Here is a 19,515-nt window from a genome sequence, read left to right on the forward strand (position 1 = left end):
TCAAAAGAACGATGAATACCAAATAGGTTCCATTTGATGGGAAATAATTAAGTTACACTAAAATGTACAAATATATACTAAGAATGTTTTTATACAAATACATCTAAAGCTGTGAGATCATATACTCATAATTACAATGCTGGCATCCTCGGTTATCCAGGGTTTTATATCCATTCTATCTGGATAAATACCCTGGATAGTCAGATGCAATGCTGACTGTTCGCTACTTTCTCACCACCTACCTGTACTCTGAAATATACATACAATGTGCTTATATACATCTTATAATGCAATTGCCTGAACCAAGGACACGCAGACCAAATAAGAGTTTTGTAAAAATGCCCACTTTTTAAGGCCAGTTTAATGTTTTTAATTTTATTAATAGGAATCTTATAAAGAAATTGAATCTATTACATTTTCCATCAATTTCATGAAAATGGTGCCACATGAAATTATTCAATCTGATCATATATAATGAAGCTTATCAATTCATCAGGACAAAATATTGATACATGTATTTAATCCAGAATGACTGATATTGTTATGGCCATTGAATTGAAGTAATCTCCCACTAAAACATCTCCTCACAAATCGATTGATGTTGAGAAACAGATGAGAATATCAATGAATAGTGACGAAGATAACATGGAATATATCATTATGAGATGGAAGTGGCATTATGCTGTTTCATGACACACATGACTTATGCTCTGACAAATATTGTAAAGCCAGACCATTTTTTTAAGTGTCTCTTATTATCAACATATTTGGTTCAAATATGAAAAAATATAAAACCTTAAAAAAATAAGCTGATTTGATGGTTTGAGATTAATTTCCAACAAATACCTCTTGAAATATAGGTTGTTCGAAATAAGTATTTTGATCAAAAACATCCTTTTAGGTAATTTTTCAAAATAATGAGAGTCATCTGTTAAATGAGAAAAAAATGGTCTGGCCGTGGTAAAATACATTCAAATACAAATAAACATGACATATGACACAAGTAAAACAGTTTAGCTCAAACCTTGAGAATGAGAATGTGAAAGAATATAAATGCTGACATGTAGATATATAACAGAATGCTTCAAAAACTAAATCTCATGTTTATAACATTGACCTGATAACATAAAAGGTACAAAATGTGAAAGTAAATATGATTATGCTTTAGCATGAACAACAGTGTTGTCTGCAGGGAAGGTTATCAAGTGTTCGTGTTTGACCTGCTTCATGTTATGAAACCGTTGTTGAATAATGACACACTTTCTGATCCATCCTTTGAAAATACTTATGAAAAGAGTCTTGGCATCATGGATTTTTAGGGATGGTACGAATCCATCGTTATAGTTTGCTGCAGATTTTGTAAGAGTGAGTGAATATGAACAAACAATATTACAGCCATATAAATGTCTTGTTTGTTGTGTCAAATGCCACACTCAGCAATATACCAGCCATATGACTGTATAAGGTCTGAAAATAATCAAGTCTGGACAAGCAGCTATATGACTTTGGTCTGTAAATCATCAAGTCGGAACAAGACAATCCAGTGATTGAAATCATGAGCATTTATCTTCACAATCGAGATATCATGACATACATCAGCCTGACCACCCGATCCCCTTAGTCGCCTCTTACGACCAGAATGAGTTCCAAATCCTCCAAATGCAAGTAGGCAATAAAACCAAGAATGGACTTAGAACATTGTCGACAATCAAGCCCTTGTAATCTGGGCAAAGGTTTAATCACTAGGTTACAAGTCCACTCCTGATTGTTTGTTTGAAATCAACTAAATTTGAATATACTTGGATGAGATACTTAGCAAGAAATCTTTAGGTCACAAAAATAATTGCCTTATCTTCAGATGTGGAGGTCACATGTATTTTTTTACCTTCTTGACAACATCTGTTTTTGAAGATTGAACTATATAGATCATTCCAAAAATCCCATCAGCTGGCAGAATATCTCTAATTATATAGTTTTTAACTTTTAATTATTTTCTTATTTCATATCATGAGCCTCAGGATATGTTCTGTCTCTGTCGGCCATGTTTAGACAAGGGAGGTAATTTACTATCTACATTTACCTATTCCTATAACAAAAATGTCTTCAAAACTTCAGTGATTATTCAAAGTAATTAATATGTTGTGGCTTTGATGAGATCATAACTTCCTCAGTTGGTTCAATTCATGTTTGTTATTTGTGTGTTTCACTGCAGAATTCAACCGGCACAATATTGCAAGACATGACAACCCACCTTGACAACTGTAAACACATGATGTTCCAATATCAATGCTTTCATAAATATGAGTGATATTGCACTTGTTGCATGACTATTACCCTTTAAGAGTGCTAACACAAACACTGGTTGAGTATTGGTAGCACTTGAGGGGTTAATCCAGAAACTCCTTCATAAAAATGCTTAGGGATGCTCTTTGATATTCGGGGTGCGCTGGGATTTATAAAAAAGAAATTTGTGAAAATGCAGGAAAATAATAATTAGTCATCAGATTTTACACACAAAAATAATTTCACTAGACATGCTGTTCTGAAAGGTATAATGTGTTATGGGTAAAAAATAGTCTTTTACTCCAATTTTCAGAGGAAATAAATTGTATATCTTGAAGCGCTGCCTGAAAAATTCCAGGCTCCACAAGAATATTAAATGGTCATCCCTTTCCAATGAACAAAGCTTAAAATAGGATTGTGATAGATCCACTACAATACAAGCAGTATGGAGATTGGATCTTATTTGCTTATCAAAACAGTCATAGTGAAAACATTGCATAATTCTAGCAAGCAAACATTCTTTAAGTCTTAAATAATCAGCATCACATAGTTTCTAGATTATGTGACATTTTATTTTAGCTATTTTTTATTTTTTCGTGAATATCAGAATCTGAATAATTTCATAGATTTTTTTCAATAATTTTTTCTCATCTTAAATACAAGTACATGTAGTACCAATTTTGATTTGTGACACAAACAGTAAAATAAGTAGTACCACTTGATACGTTTGACACTAGCAACAACACTAGTGGTGACACAAGTAGTACCACCCTTTCCTTGTGACACTAGCAGTAGTCCTTGTGGTGATACTAGTAGTACCACTTATTACGTTTGACACTAGCAACAACACTAGTGGTGACACAAGTAGTACCAACCCTTTCCTTGTGACACTAGCAGTAGTCCTTGTGGTGATACTTGTAGTACCACTTATTATGTTTGACACTAGCAATAATACTAGTGGTGACACAAGTAGTATTACTGTTTACTTGCAACACTGAAAATAATACTTGTGGTGAAACCTGCAGTGACAGTATCATTACCACAAGCAGTAACACAAGCAGTAACACAAGCAGAACAGCCAGTCATGGAAGTTCAAATATTGTACAGTTACTTTTAACACAACCTTAACTTGGATACACTAAAACAATCCTTGTACTATTAACTCTCATTGTCTGAAACCATGTGATATCTTATTCTGTGGTTTATCTCAGGGTTAAGTTCCTTCATCTGACTTCCTGCATCTTACAGTCATTATATGACCCCGAAACCTTTTGGTCACATGACCCTCATTATCTCAACATGGCCCTTGGTCCCTTCACGTCTCCCAGATACCAGTAGCATTGTTGTTATCCCCTGGCTAGGGCACCAGGATCAGCACTAATATCCCCTGGCTAGGGCACCAGGATCAGTACTAATATCCTGTGGCTAGGGCACCAGGATCAGTACTAATATCCCCTGGCTAGGGCACCAGGATCAGTACTAATATCCTGTGGCTAGGGCACCAGGATCACTACTAATATCCTGTGGCTAGGGCACCAGGATCACTACTAATATCCTGTGGCTAGGGCACCAGGATCACTACTAATATCCTGTGGCTAGGGAACCAGGATCAGTACTAATATCCTGTGGCTAGGGAACCAGGATCAGTACTAATATCCTGTGGCTAGGGCACCAGGATCAGTTCTTATATCCTGTGGCCTTCCTGTGGCTGTGGTACCAGGGCACTGTGTCCTTCCTGTGGCTAGGGTACCAGGATCAGTACTGATATCCCGTGTCCTTTCTGTGGCTAGGGTACCAGAAGCACTGTGGCCTTCCTGTGGCCTTCCTGTGGCTGTGGTACCAGGGCACTGTGGCCTTCCTGTGGCTGGGGCACCAGGATCAGTACTGATATCCCGTGTCCTTTCTGTGGCTAGGGTACCAGAAGCACTGTGGCCTTCCTGTGGCCTTCCTGTGGCTAGGGCACCAGGATCAGTACTGATATCCCGTGTCCCTCCTGTGGCTAGGGTACCAGAAGCACTGTGGCCTTCCTGTGGCCTTCCTGTGGCTAGGGCACCAGGATCAGTACTGATATCCCGTTGCCTTCTTGTGGCTGTGGCACCAAGCTCACTGTTCATATACTGTGGCCTTCCTGTGGCTGAGGTACCAGGGCACTGTGGCCTTCCTGTGGCTGAGGTAGCAGGCTCGTTGTTGATATCCTGTGGTTGGGGTACCTTGATCACTGCTGATATCATGTGGCCTTCCTGTGGCTAAGGTACCAGGATCCCAGTTCATCTAGTGTGGCCTTCCTGTGGCTAAGGTATCACTTTCATCATTGATATCCTTGTGGTCTCCCTGTAACTGTCTCCAATGCTCTAATGTGAGTTAACCCTCCAAATGCTGCATATTATTAACCCTTTTAGGGTTAACTCCCCAAGTGTAGTGGACGGAGAGACTGATATTTTACATCCAATAAATACCTTGGTCCATGTTGTACAGATATGCTTGCTGGCAACTTTGTACATGGTGATATTTACAGTGAGAGTGTGGTTGTTGAACCGTCGCCAAGCTAACTGCAACAAAATATAGATAGGGTAAGCTTCTTATTTTTCAAAAAAATTAAACTGAACTTGATAGCTTAATGCTAAATTCTACTCGATTGACAATCTAAGTGACTGACCATTTGATATTCTTTTTATTGAAAAACATAATTTGTCCCAGAAAATTCTTGAAAAATATAACTATGCTTTAGACTGTTGAAAAAAAAAGAAATTGTCAGCCACAAAAACAGTTGTTGCAATGTGTTTTTCTCATAAAAAATATTTTGGCTCATAGTTTTAAAAAAAAAATATCTGGTTTTGCAGCTTTAGCCAATAAAAATATCTAATCTCCATTATCTCTCTGTCCCCTGTGTCCCCCGTGAACGCACGTTGCAAATCCCTCACTAAAGCCTAGGGATAACACCATTCATTCACTTGGGACAGACAATCCAAAATTCCTCGTAGCTCGTTGGTGATATTCTCTAATTGTCAAACATCAGAGTAATCGTTCATGGATCATGCTGGAGTGAGTGAGTGACTTACGTTCAGTGAAGGACCTGTAAGTGGAGGCCTGTCCGGGGGTCGGGGGAACACACTCCACAGTACCCCCCACATACACCACGGATTATCTCTCCATCCTGTAAACAACAACATGACCTTCACCTTTATGTACATTGTGTGACCGAGTGAAAAGAAGATTATTGAAAAATTGTTCTATTATAAGTTACAAGAAATATTCGTTGATAACCTCGGAGTTTTCCCACTTTTATCAACTCGTGTTGATATATTTGATATTAAAAGACACTCAGGTGAGATTCTCTATATCTCATATAAGAAACAAACGACTCGTGGTCGTTGTTTATTGTACAATAAAAAATGCAGGGAGAAAAAAACACTCATTGTTTATTTCTTAAATCAGTGCACCCTAGAAGAGAGTACACGAGTAGTATCTATATACCCAAGCATGACACTGTTTTCCTATACACTCGAAGAGGGTCACACCCTAGAAGTCTATCCACTAGTGATATCCATACCCTTACCCTGAGGCGCCATATTCTCTGCGATGCCTTGTTCCCATCAAGGGTCCACGTTGTGTTCTCAGACACAGTCAGCCCGGTGCCAGTCAGGTTGATGCTGAAGAGGCCCTACAATCACACCAAACACATCCGTTATCACATGGATCAGAGTGTTTTCCAAAATCTGGCTGAAATTTTTTTTAAAGGGATTCCAAGCCCATGATCCTTTGGCATGAGTGAGTTGGGTTTAACTTCGCTTTTGGCATTATTCCAGTTATATCATATAGCTTAATGTGGGAGGAAAGCCCGAAGTGATGCAGGTCTTAGATGTTTACCACTTTGGTGAAACCCACGAGCACGGGTATGGTGCTGACAAACCGAGAAACATAATCGGGGCGAACTGGGATTCGAACCCACAATCATAGGTTTCTTGAGTGTCCAAGGGACGTAACTCTGCACAGCGAATCGCGGCGCCTTAGACGACTGGGCCCCCCTTGCCCCCCTCCATGATCCTTTGGAATTACCAATTATGAATTCCTTTACTTAAAATTATCATATTTCGCAACCACCCAATTCTCGTTTATCAGCCTTTACGACCAACATTGGGTACTTGGAATCTAGTTAGTCCCAGGATCCTCGCAAGTAGTATCGCAATTTTACTGTAAAAGTTTCAAATACTGATACATGTGTAAGTTGAATTAAGAGCTTACTTCGTATCACAAGAGTTGAGAAACAGACTCAGATTTGATCCACTAGGTTTCCAATTGCACTGCTACTAATTACTACATGTGATTGGTCAAAGCTGCTTAGCAAAAAGAAATTAATGTTTTTCATGGAATTATTTTTTTGACCCAGCAGATAAACAAATAAAAATAACAATGATCACCATTTACAGTCAGTAAAACATGAATAGTATGAAAAAACCCACAAAGAATAAAGAATAAATATGGCTCTGTTCCACAAATTACAGACAAGAGCTATCAAACCAAATTCACATCAGTTATCACTGCTTATAGACCCGTGAAGATCCGGTTAGAATTGGTTATGCTTGTCGTAAGAGGCGACAAACACGATCGGGTGGTCAGGCTCACTGACTTGGGTGATACATGTCATCATATCCCAACTGATCAATGCTCATGATATCAGTCACTGGATGTCTGGCCCAGACTTGATTATTTACAGACCGCCATCATGTAGCTGGAATATTGCTGAGTGTGGCCTTAAACAACAAAGAAACCTTCTGCTTATACTGACTGAGGGTCCTACGTCTAACTGCCACACTATCACATTCAGGACCCTCAACAGATTATCATTTATTGGCTTAGCTTAAAGCTTTTAGCCAATAGGCAGAGGCCAAAAAACATGGTACAAATCTGTACCATATGTGGATATACCACATGTTTAACGTCCTCGAATACGAATGCAAATAAACATGGACACGTCTTCCGCTCAAGGGCTTGTTTTGAACAATAGAAATAGTAAGCTGCTCTGGTGTTTATAGTAGAGAGAGTAATCTTCTTCAAATAGTCAGCTGGTTGTTTTTATTCGATACCAAGGACCAGAGTCTGCAATGTTTAGTGTTTACAAATCGCGGCTTGTGAGAAATCGGCCACCCCCCATGTTCCCCGATGACCAGAAACTCACCTGAGGGCAGGCCTTTGAGCTGTAGCAATCTCCTGCTGTACCGAATGGAATGAGCTTCCCACTGTGGACATTACTGAAAGTCCCATCAGTAGCTGCAACATAATAAACATTCATATACCATCAGTAGGGCTGGGGACCCGTGAAGATCCGGGGTAGAATAGGTCTTCAGCAACCCATGCTTGCCGTAAAAGATGACTATGCTTGTCGTAAGAGGCAGCTAACAGGATCGGGTGGTCAGACTTGCTGACTTGGTTGATGCATGTCATTGTATCCCAATTGCGTGGATCGATGTCCATGATGTCAATCACTGGATTGTCTGGTCCGGGCTCGATTATTTACAGACCGCCGTCATATAGCTGGAATATTGCTGAGTGCGGCGTTAAACAACTAACAAACAAAACAAACAAAGTAGGGCTGGGACAAATCCAAATTTACTACCCGGGTACCCATCCCACTATTTTCCGACCCTACCCAGGTTCCCGCTGTAGGTCTCAAGAGTTGGGTTCAAAATGTAGTTTGACCGTAGCTCTGACCAAATGTATTTAGATGCATATATAAAACAACCAGATCATGCGTACAGTGAAGTTGACAGAAGCTTTATCTTTACTCAAACATATACAAGTAAAAGGAATGCATGAGAAAGAATAGCGAACATCAACGACATCTAGTGTAACCACTGGACTATTGTGAGTTTTTGTCATTGAACAATATGTCACGTGACTATCCACAGGTTCATGTAGTGCTGTTGGCACCAGGGTCCAACTCAGGACCCACCCGACCCGAGTTGCCTGTCCCAGCCCTAGCCATAAGGCCTTTGTATGTTTCACATGATTTCTTTTCTTTTCAAAAACAGTTGATTTGTTCATTAGCATGATTATCAGGCTCGGGTGTTATGATAAAGCTTCAAAGTTTTCACATTCATAATTTTAGGATCCATAAACCAAGTAATATAAAAAAATCTAAGCAATTTGAAAAACATTCAATCATTCTTCTGCAAATATGTCAGTTTTCAAAACTAGCAATAAAAACATACCAGTCCAACGAAAAACATTACAAGTGTTTGAACTCTAAGTCATTAATGTCTTCATTTGATCATGTGTACAAGGGAAGAAGTTTGAAATATATATTGAAAATAGTGTTTACAATCTAACAGTGTCAAAATGATGTCACCAATACAGTCGTGCCTCGTTTATACGGTCACTTGCGTCATTTCACAATTCGTCCGTATAAACGAATTTCCGTATAACTGAAACCAGCTTCTTATGTCATCCACGCTTTTGTATTGTTGCGGTACCTAACATAAAGTTCGGGATTGAAACCACCACTGAAACATCGAGGTCGTCGATGATTTCCAAACTTGCTGACGGGTGTTTTTCCTTAAACAGACAGATTTCCCTTTTTTCGCGTGCTGTAACTGCGTGTCGCTTACGTTTCGCTGGTTGACAGGCCATACTTACAGTTTGAAGTCACAACTTTGACCTCTGACCTCCACAGGCGCGATATTTATCATATGGGATTACATGTACAATACAAAAGCTTGTTTCAAACGTAACTCAGTGTCACTTGGTTAATTGACTTCTCACGAATCAAAGGATTACCACCAGCGGAAGGATTAGAACCAGTGGAAGTGTATTGTCCGGGTAAGTGAGACAATTTTGTGTGCATTTCAGTGTTTTGTGTTTGAAAATGACCATCCGGTTTCGGAAACTGAATTTCCGTATATACAGGTAAATTTATATAGTAATTATTTCGTTTTGAATGAAAATCGTCCGGGAACCGTATAAGCGGGGCATGACTGTATAAGGCTGTGATGTCATTACATATTACGTCAACGGTGAAGTAGGGTGCATAAAATCATTGTGACATGGGCTTTAGTTGTATTTCTATGACCTTGCTTATCTCAACTATTATGGAAAATACCTGGATACTTACGCAATATTTTTAAAGTGTTGAGGTCTATCCTGACTTTGGAGTAAGTTGTGCTGCCTGCTTGCTTGTACGGTTTCCGCCGGCAACGGTTGCAGACTTGGGGGCGTGTGCCGTTGTTGGGACAAGATGCAGGGTTTCGCAGCCTGACAATCAGAGTAGTGAGAGGGATGCCAATCAGAACAGTATCTAAGACATGTCACAATCTGTCAGCAATCAAATCTTGAGGTTCTGTAGATGTGTACCCCATTGGTGAAAGCCAACAGCACAGATATGGCACTGATAAACAGACTATGACTGTCTAGAGCCTATGTTAAAATATGGGAGTTATTTTAGATCACAATTATGGGTTTAAAACCATCACCTTATCCTTACACAGCTAAGGGAGGTAACTCTGCACAGGGAAGTATGGTGTCTTTACCACTGGGATGCTCTTGCACCTTTAGTGAGAAATAAATGACATTACGTAGCTCCTTTTTTTTTCTCTTTTTATCCTTACAATCACAAATATAGAAGAAAAAAAATCAAGTTCAGGGATAGCCTATGGGGTAAAGTGTTTGCTTGTCAGGCTTCAGATCTAGGCTTGATTCCATGGGTACAATTCAAGTATCTGGACCTTGATGTGGTGATGATGAAGCAATACTGCTAACAACAAGTGAAAACCTCACAGGTCACAGTTTATCTGAGACGTCAATCTCATCAAAATCAGATCGTTTACTCGGATATGATACCTCTCTGCATGAAGATCTGACAACCTCTCCATTGGAGGTTGCGTCAGGGGGAAATTTCTAATCAGCCTATCAGCATTGAGACTTCTTAATTCTTGGAATGAGTCAGCAAAGCATTCAGAGCAGCATATCTGATTTCTATCACTTGAAAATGAACTTAAATTAGCAGTTCTGAATGTAAATAATAAAGGCCATTATATTGTTTTGGATGTTTTATACACCCTATTATTTCTAAGCACCATGGGATCTAACAGAGAAACATGGAAGGAATATTTCTGTTCTGTGTCGGTTTTCTTTTTTTATAATCTAAATTTCTGAATCAGTACATGAAGCCGAATCATTATAGAAAGCTGACATCTGATTGGCCCAAGAATCCAAGCACCCTTCTTTTAAATTGGGCGGTCTGAGTTCGATAAAGGTTCACCTGATGCAACAACCTAAGGAGCAGTTGTCAGATCTTCACATAGTGAGATGTTATTTTATTGAGTTTGTTTGAGATGACCGATCACCTACCTGTGGTCAAACATCTCGGCATAGTTCTGGTGGCGGTCATTGGGCAGTGTCAGGTATTCCAGGGGAATGGCCTTCCGCATGTCCTTACAGTATATCTGCAACACAACAGACCATGGATAACCTGCTTGATCGGGTGAAGTTGTTTGTTTGTTTGTTTGTTGTTTAATGCCGCACTCAGCAATATTCTAGCTATATGACGGCGGTTTGTAAATAATCAAGTCTGGACCAGACAATTCAGTGATTGACATCATGAGTATTGATCCACGCAATTGGGATATGATGACATGCATCAACCAAGCCAGCAAGCCTGACCATCCGATCCCATTAGTCACCTCTTACGACAAGAGGTTTGTAATAATCGAGTCTGGACCAGACAATCCAGTGATTGACATCATGAGCATTGATCCACGCAATTGGGATATGATGACATGCATCAACCAAGCCAGCAAGCCTGACCATCCGATCCCATTAGTCACCTCTTACGACAAGCATAGTCGCCTTTTACGGCAGAAGAATTACACAATTTGCCTTCAGTTTAATTATACATCCAGTTTTGTTGAAATGTTGACGGATCTTCAACATGTGCATCAGCATAATCCTTGTGATTTCCAGTATTGGGTGAGACTTCATGCTGCCACGACAAATATATATCCTAGCTGTACCTCAGCCTGATGCTGTGGGCAGTATATCACTTACTGTAATTAGCTTGCGGTCCACCATCAGCTTGTAGCCACCATCCACTCTGATAGTGGTGATCTCCTTCAGTTCCTTGCAGGATCTCGCGTAACCTAGGTAACAGATAGATGATGGACCATGAAAAAGTGCAGAAGATTTTGTCTATGTTGTAAATAAGATATTCTATTATCCTGGACCTGGTTTCACAAAGCGATGTTAGTGCTACGACTGATGTAAGTCTATGTTAAAGTATGGGAGTTATCTATCTTAGTGCTTCGTTGTCGTAAGTCTATGTTAAAGTATGGGAGTTATCTATCTTAGTGCTACGTTGTTCTTAAGTCTATGTTAAAGTATGGGAGTTATCTATCTTAGTGCTACATTGTTCTTAAGTCTATGTTAAAGTATGGGAGTTATCTATGTTAGTGCTACGTTGTTCTTAAGTCTATGTTAAAGTATGGGAGTTATCTATGTTAGTGCTACATCGTTGTAAGTCTATGTTGAAGTATGGGAGTAATCTATGTTATTGCTATGTTGTCGTAAGATTATGTTAAAGTATGGGGGTAATCTATCTTATTGCTACGGCTGTCGTAAGTCTGTTTTAAAGTATGGGAGTTATCTATGTTAGTGCCACGGTCGTATGGCTATCATAAATCAATGTTAAAGTATGGGAGTTATCTATGTTAGTGCTACGTTGTTGTAAGTCTATGTTAAAGTGTGGGAGTTAACTATCTTAGTGCTACGTTGTTGTAAGTGTATGTTAGAGTATGGGAATTATCTATCTTATTACTATGGCTGTCGTAAGTCTGTTTTAAAGTATGGGACTTATCTATGTTAGTGCTACGGCTGTATTGCTGTCGTAAGTCTATGTTAAAGTGTAGGAGATATCTATCTTACATGGTCCGTTGTAGCAAGCCCTGCTGGACTCGGGGCGGTACAGTCGGATGCAGCGCCTCTTGGACTTGCGGCGCCCTTTCTTGTCCACACACTTGATCATCCTCCGCTGCTTCCCGTGGCCACAGCGTACAGTACACTGCGAAAAAACAAACATTACCTTTTAAATATACTCTGGGTTCGATTTCCCACATGGGTACAATGTGTGAAGTCCATTTCTGGTGTCCCCCACTGTGAAATTGCTGGAATACTGCTAAACACGGCATAAACCCATATTCACTCACTCACTTGAATGTTTTACTAATGTCAAGAATGGAACCTGGGTCTTTTATGAGATTGGCATGAGCCTCATCAATCAAGCGCAGTTTCAACCTAAACTCTCACTCACCCAACCACCCACCCACTCACTGAATTCTATTATCCAGGGTAAGGACATACCATGCCCGACTCTTCAAACCTGGGCCCACATGCACAAAGCAATCTTAGCTTTAAGACAATCATAACTCCCTTACTTTAACATATACTTACAATGGTCTCAGTGCTAAGATTGCTTCATATAAGTGGGACCATGTATGTTAGACAGTCAGACATAGAGATAGTTTTATTGTAGTCTTCCATGGACAGTTAAAATTTTCTCTGAGAACCAAAATGAAATATCTACACACTGGTATTTGACAGAATAGAAAAATTCACTCCTTGACACCACGGTAGTGCAGGTTTAAAGTGTTGTATTAAATTGGGGTAGCTTAGTGGTTAAAGCGTTTGCTCATCACGCCGAAGGCCCGGGTTTGATTCCCCACTTCGGTACAATGTGTAAAGCTCATATCTCCCGCCATGACTTTGCTGGACTATTGCTAAAATCGTCGTAAAACTGCTGAGGTTGTAAGTAGATCTCAACATGGACTTTCTCTTGGAGAAGTGATTCCTTGTACTATTCAGCTCTGTGAGTTCACATTAAGCCAGAGTCTTTGTGTAGCTCAACACTCACCTGTCCCCAGGGTCCAACCCTCCATCTGTAGTCAGCATTACAGTCGCCATAGTTACAGTAGCGGACGCGGGTGGGTTTCTCGCGGAGTGGGCAGCGGTTGGGGACCTCCCCCGGGAGTATCCAGCCCTCCCTGGTGACAGACTGACACACCACAGTGCGGATCTGCTTCCCCTCGCTGCATGACGATGTACACTGGAAGCAGCCAGTGAGTGGTGATGAAAGGATGACAACAGGATACAATGACAACATGAGGTGGTGAGGTGAAAGGGGTTTAACGTCGCGTCCAAGATAATTGCGCTTATATAGCGACGTGCATGTACGTGTGTGTGTTTGTGTGGCTGCTTGTACTAGTCCGGACTGATGCCGATTTATAGTGCTAGCTCACTGAGATACCATGCCGCAGTTTAACATGAATACCCCACTCAGACACAGTATACTGACTCTGAGCCGACCAGTCCTTGTTTTAGCCCCTTAATGCCGAGCGCCAGACAGGGTAACAACAAGTACCATCTTTTAACGTGTTTTGGTATGACGCGGCCTGGGATCAAACCCCGGACCTTCCGCTCTCCGGGTGGACGCTCTACCACTAGACCACGGAGGCGGTCCAATGACAACATGAATGCATCATGATGACAAATAATGATAATCTGATGACAACACTATAATAAAATTATGACAATGATAAAATGATTGTAACGATAATAAAAAGATGACAAGATGATAATAAATTGATGACAGATAATATATAATTAAGACAACTCAATAATGAATTATGACAATGAAAAAATGATGTCATGATAATAAAAAGATGACACATAAATATGAACACAATTACTTATAACAACTGTCATGTCCCCTCTTAATTGTCATCGAGTACCCTATTTTCGAACAGCCATATTTGATATTGATATATTACAGGGAGAGGTGTGATGTCATAACAGCTGCCGACTTGAGAATGCATGCATTCAGCCTGTCAACAATGGGTTTATGTGAAGTGCTGTACACATGTCAGAACATTACATCATCATTCAGACTTTTGGTGTCAGTGTCATGATGAAGGGGAAGTGTTTCGCTTACAACATTAATGCACACGTATTTAGTTTGTATGGGCTTCTGAGTTGATGCTGTGTTGATTTTCATGTACTTAAGGAAGTACTTTCTTATGTTAGAGATGTTGAATATTTTGATGTTTGTTATGCATGTAAAACATGTGGAAAAAAAGGGAAAAAGAAAAGTATGTTTAGGTTGCGTTGTATGGGTGCGACTCGAACCAGTGTTGCGTGCATGTTGACATTCACAACGTCATTAATTAACAGTCAATTAGAGTTATGGTTCTTTGTGAGCAAGCGCGATAACCCTACTTGGCGTGGTGGGCATAAGGCCGGTTTTCTTTGCTGATGAAGGGGAAAATTTGTAAGTTACAGCAGACGTAAATCATTATTGTTGATGACTCATTACAGTTAGCATTTATTCATACATGTATGTAGCAGATAAGTACGCCTTATTCGGCGCTGTATGGACAGGACGTTAATTTATCATGCTTGTGTCTTCACTGCTTCAGACTTGAATAAACAAGAACCATTTCAAGACCCCTTCGATTTGTTCCTTTACCTCGCCACAATTCAAGTAAATTCCTCGATCTGCAGTCAACCATGGAGGAAAAGGAACAGCTTGAGAGGGCGAGAAGAAACCGGAAAGGAAAACTGACGCTGGCCATGAAAGAACTGATCGACGAGGTGCGACAGGAAGAGACAGACGTGGCTGAACTGCGAAGACTGATGTTAAAGGTTGATCAAATGATGGAATCTGTGGAAGAGGCTCACGATAGACTGTCTGATGTAATCGAGTCTGACGAGGAATATGCCAAAGAGCAGGGATGGATGGAAAGGGTGACCAGTGACTACAGGGAAACTGTAAGACGGGCAAGAATGTTGTTGAAAGAGACTGATGATCAAAGTTCAAGAAAGCCCAAACGTAATGTTCAAGATCAGAATATAAATGCTGAAAATGATAATGTAATTGTTCACAGTGATGATGAAAGTTGTAGTAATGATAATCAAAGTGTATCGGACATTGATGAACAAAATGTAAAAGAAAAGATTGACAATGTTGCCACAGATGTTTGTAGTAATGCAACAAATCCAATGGTTGGAATGATGCAGGCCATGGCTTTGCCTAGGGCACAGGCAAAAAGGTTTGATGGTGATCCTTTGCATTATCATGCATTTGTTGCATCTTATGAAAACAGTGTAAAATATATCTATGATGATGGTGTAAAACTCAATTTGCTGAGATCATTGTGTGTAGGTAGAGCCCTTGACTGTACAGATCATTGCTTGTTGAAACCCTCAGATGAAGGTTTGCGATCAGCATTGCTCACTCTGAAGGAGAGATTTGGTACAAATGGAGTGGTTGTCCAGGCCTGGGTGAGAAAAGTAACAGTCCGCCGTGCAAGAGTTGAAGTGGGTAAACTGGAAGAATATGCAGATGATTTGGACAATTGTCATCAAGCCCTGAAAGCACTCGGGTATCTGAATGAGATGAACAATCAAGCAACATTGAAGAGTATTGTTGAGAAATTACCAAGATTTCTACAACAGAGGTGGGCTAGAGAGGTTTACAAACTGAGGATGAATGGAAACATGCCAGCCTTGCAGGACTTGACAAGATTTGTCAGAGCAGCTGCTATAGAAGTGAATGATCCTGTATTCGGGATGGTTGATCGTCAACAGACACTGACTCAGACAAGGGAAAACCCCGGTTACCGCAGCAGAGTTCTAATGTTGAGAGGGACATCAAGAAACAAGTGTTGGAACTGTCCTGATGATCATTGGCCTGATGAATGTCCTGTTTTCCAAAATCTATCACCATCTGAGAGACTTAAGAGAGCAACTGAAAAACGTGTGTGTTTTTCTTGTTTGAAGATAGCTGGTAAAGGTCACAAAGCAACAACATGTACTCGGCGTCAGCAATGCCCAAATTGTGATGCTGTGCATCATAGACTTCTGCATGTTCAGTCAGGACCACATACGCAGCAAGCCTTAGTCTGCAGTGAAAATGAAAATGGAATGTTGCCAGTCATCAGTGTTGAAATTGGGAGGAGGACATGTAACGCCGTATTTGATTCAGGAGCTAGCATCACTCTTATCAGAGAGGAGGTTGCCAAGGATTGCGAATTTGAGAGTCACCCAGTACAAGTGGAGATAGGAACTGTTGGTGGAGAGGTCCATATGCATAACACCAGAGCATACAAAGTTAAATTGAAATCAGCAAACCAGCAGATATTTTCTGTCATTGCAGTAGGGGTTCCAGATATAACTGAAGTACCAGAAATGAGTTTGAGCCTGAAACAGAAGTTTGAAAAATATCTTGGAGAACCTATACACAGAAGAGGAGGACCTATAGATCTGCTGATTGGTGTGAACAATGCTCGCATGCATGTTGGAGAGATCAGAGAAGCTGATGGATTTGTTGCTCGCAAATCGCCACTTGGTTGGGTTGTTTTTGGATCAAGTGAAGGAGGTGCATCCAACAGTCAAGTTCTCGTTGCACAGCTAGTGAAACCAGTTGACTTGAGTCAGTTCTGGAGTACTGAAGAAATGGGAGTAAGATGCATGGCAATAGAAGAGAGTTCACAAGCTCATGAAATGTGGGATTCATGTCAAAGAGTTGATAATCATTGGGAGGTTACATATCCATGGATAAAGTCACCAGACCAGTTACCTGACAATCGGAATCAGTGCTTCTCTCAGATGAAAGCAACTGAGTCAAGGTTGAAGAAGAGTGCAGATTCAGCCAAAGTGTACAATGATGCAATACAAGAGTTGGTTGACAGACAATTTGCAAGAAGATTGAATGAAGAAGAGATCCGTGAATACAAGGGTCCAGTGTATTATCTGCCTCATCATGCAGTCATTAGAAAGGAGAGTAAGAGTACACCGATCAGAATAGTCTTCAACTCATCAAGTAAGTACCAAGGAGGCTGCATCAACGACTATTGGGACAAAGGACCAGATTTGCTTCAGAGTCTCGTAGGTGTTACTCTAAGATTCAGACAGTATCAGACAGCCATCGCTGGAGACATCAGTAAGATGTACTATCAAGTGAGGATATCAGAGCACGATCAACACGTACACAGGTTTCTCTGGCGGAACTTTGAAAGGAGACCTCCTGATACATATGTTCTTCAAGTGGTAACCCCAGGAGACAAGCCTGCACCGGCTTTGGCAATAACTGCTTTGATGAAGACAGCTAAGGAAGCAGAATCAGAACATCCAAAAGCAGCACAAACCTTACTTAAAGATACATACATGGACGACATATGTTCATCAATACCAACTGATGTGAATGAGAAGGAGTTGAGTGAGGATATTGATGCAGTCCTGGCATCTGGCGGATTCAAGGTTAAAAGTTGGACTTCAAATGGAGGCAAGTTCAAGAATAGCGAGTACAAAGAAAATATCATGTGGACAGAGGAACAGAAGATCCTGGGAGTGGTCTGGGATCCAAAGGATGATGTGTTGAAATACATGGTCAAACAACCTGACTTAAAGGGATCAAACCTGACAAAGAGAATTGTTCTCAGTGAGTTGTCAAAGGTGTATGATCCGATCGGATTTGCTGGAGCATATCTCATCAAAGGAAAGGTTATGATGCAGCAACTATGGTCAAGTGGAGTTTCCTGGGATGAGGAACTTGGTGAAAGGGAGACAGTCAGTTGGATCAACTTTTTTTCTGAGCTTAAAGAGCTTCAGGGAGTCAGCTTTGACAGATGTCTCATCCCGGAGCCAACTGCAGAGACACGTCAGTTAGTGACATTCTGTGACGCTTCTGAGAAGGCGTTTGGTGCTGTTTGTTATACCAGATGGATAACGGTTGATGGAACTGTTGGTGTAAGATTTGTTGCAGCAAAGGCAAGAGTTGCGCCTTTGAAAGCCTTGACACTGCCCAGACTTGAGTTACAAGCAGCTGTGTTAGCATCTCGACTCGCTACAACTGTAAAGCAGGAAATGACAGTATCCTTTGATCAAGTGTTTTTCTTGTCTGACAGCGTTATTGTCTTGAGCTGGATAAGAGGTCAGTCACGTCAGTGGAAGTCATTTGTCGCCAACAGAGTTGCTGAAATTCAGAGCCAAAGTGATCCTACTGATTGGTTTCACATTCCAGGTGAATACAATGTAGCAGACAAAGTGTCACGGGGTGTGCCAATTGGTGATTTGACAGGGGATTGGAGAGATGGCCCGATATTCCTACAGATGCCCCAAGAGCAATGGCCAAAGTCAAATCCCAAAGCTGATTGCGATGAAGTTGAAAAAGAACGTAAGAGAGAGAAAACAGTATTGATAGTTTCAGAGACTGAACGAGTGATTGATGCAAGAAAGTTCTCAAAGTGGAGAAGACTGATTAGAGTTACATCTTATTTGCAGAGATTCATCAACAACTGCAGAAGAAAGGAGCCAGCCATTACCGGTCCACTTACAGTTGAGGAACTATCTGCATCTGAGAAATATTGGATCCTCCAAGCTCAAACGGAGCTCAAGTCACTTGACACTTACAAAACTCTAAGTCCTTTTGTTGAAGATCAGATTGTTTATGTTGGTGGAAGGACCAACAATCAGAGGCTGTCATATGATACAGCTTACCCAGCACTCTTGCCACAAAGTCATCATATTTCATACCTGATTGCAAAACATGTTCACGAGACAGGTCATTATGGTGTTGCCTCGACAGCAGCCAGGGTGAGGAGGCGATACTGGATCATTGGAGTAACAAAGTTGGTGAAGAAAATCAAGCATAGATGTGCAAGATGCAGAGCCTTTGAACATAAACTTGAGCAACAATGGATGAGTGATTTGCCCATGGAAAGAGTGAAACCCTTTTCACCACCTTTCTTTTACACTGCAGTGGATTATTTTGGACCGATTGATGTTAAAGTTGGCCGAAACAAGACAACAAAACACTATGGCGTCATCTTCACTTGTTTAAACGCAAGAGCGGTGCATTTGGAACTGGCAGTTGACTGTTCTACTCAGGAGTTTCTGCAAGTGTTGAGAAGGTTCTTTGCAGTCAGAGGCTATCCATGTCAAATACAAAGTGACAACGGTACACAGTTTGTTGGTACTCAGAGACAGCTAAGACAGATGATTCAAGGTTGGGGCAAGGACGAGCTGAAGGAATACTGTGCTGAAAAACAGGTACACTGGAAGTTTGTAACACCATTAGCACCTCATCAGAATGGATGTGCAGAAGCTTTAGTGAAGAGCTGCAAACAAGGCCTGAAGAAGGCTGTAGGATCTCAGCTTCTAACACCATTTGAGTTGTACACGTGTTTGCAG

General features: G+C 40.7%; 1 protein-coding gene across 2 annotated transcripts in view; it reads right to left on the reverse strand.

Annotated features, from left to right (window-relative positions):
* Positions 1 to 420: 420 nt before the first annotated feature.
* LOC124121768 (A disintegrin and metalloproteinase with thrombospondin motifs 9-like) overlaps positions 421 to 19,515 on the reverse strand; it is a 168,047-nt gene continuing 148,952 nt past the window's right edge. For both annotated transcript variants that reach the window (XM_046484832.2, XM_046484833.2), the window contains 9 exons: positions 13,181 to 13,372; positions 12,196 to 12,331; positions 11,323 to 11,414; positions 10,627 to 10,721; positions 9,392 to 9,531; positions 7,460 to 7,551; positions 5,840 to 5,944; positions 5,343 to 5,437; positions 421 to 4,832 (listed from right to left, as the gene is read on the reverse strand). In XM_046484832.2, the coding sequence (XP_046340788.1) occupies positions 5,345 to 5,437; positions 5,840 to 5,944; positions 7,460 to 7,551; positions 9,392 to 9,531; positions 10,627 to 10,721; positions 11,323 to 11,414; positions 12,196 to 12,331; positions 13,181 to 13,372 (945 nt within the window). In that variant the 3' untranslated portion in view covers positions 421 to 4,832; positions 5,343 to 5,344. The remainder of the gene's footprint in view (positions 4,833 to 5,342; positions 5,438 to 5,839; positions 5,945 to 7,459; positions 7,552 to 9,391; positions 9,532 to 10,626; positions 10,722 to 11,322; positions 11,415 to 12,195; positions 12,332 to 13,180; positions 13,373 to 19,515) is intronic.

Source organism: Haliotis rufescens, unplaced genomic scaffold (genome assembly GCF_023055435.1).
Source record: "Haliotis rufescens isolate VD_foot unplaced genomic scaffold, xgHalRufe1.0.p SCAF_23, whole genome shotgun sequence".
Classification (NCBI taxonomy): Eukaryota; Metazoa; Mollusca; class Gastropoda; order Lepetellida; family Haliotidae; genus Haliotis; species Haliotis rufescens.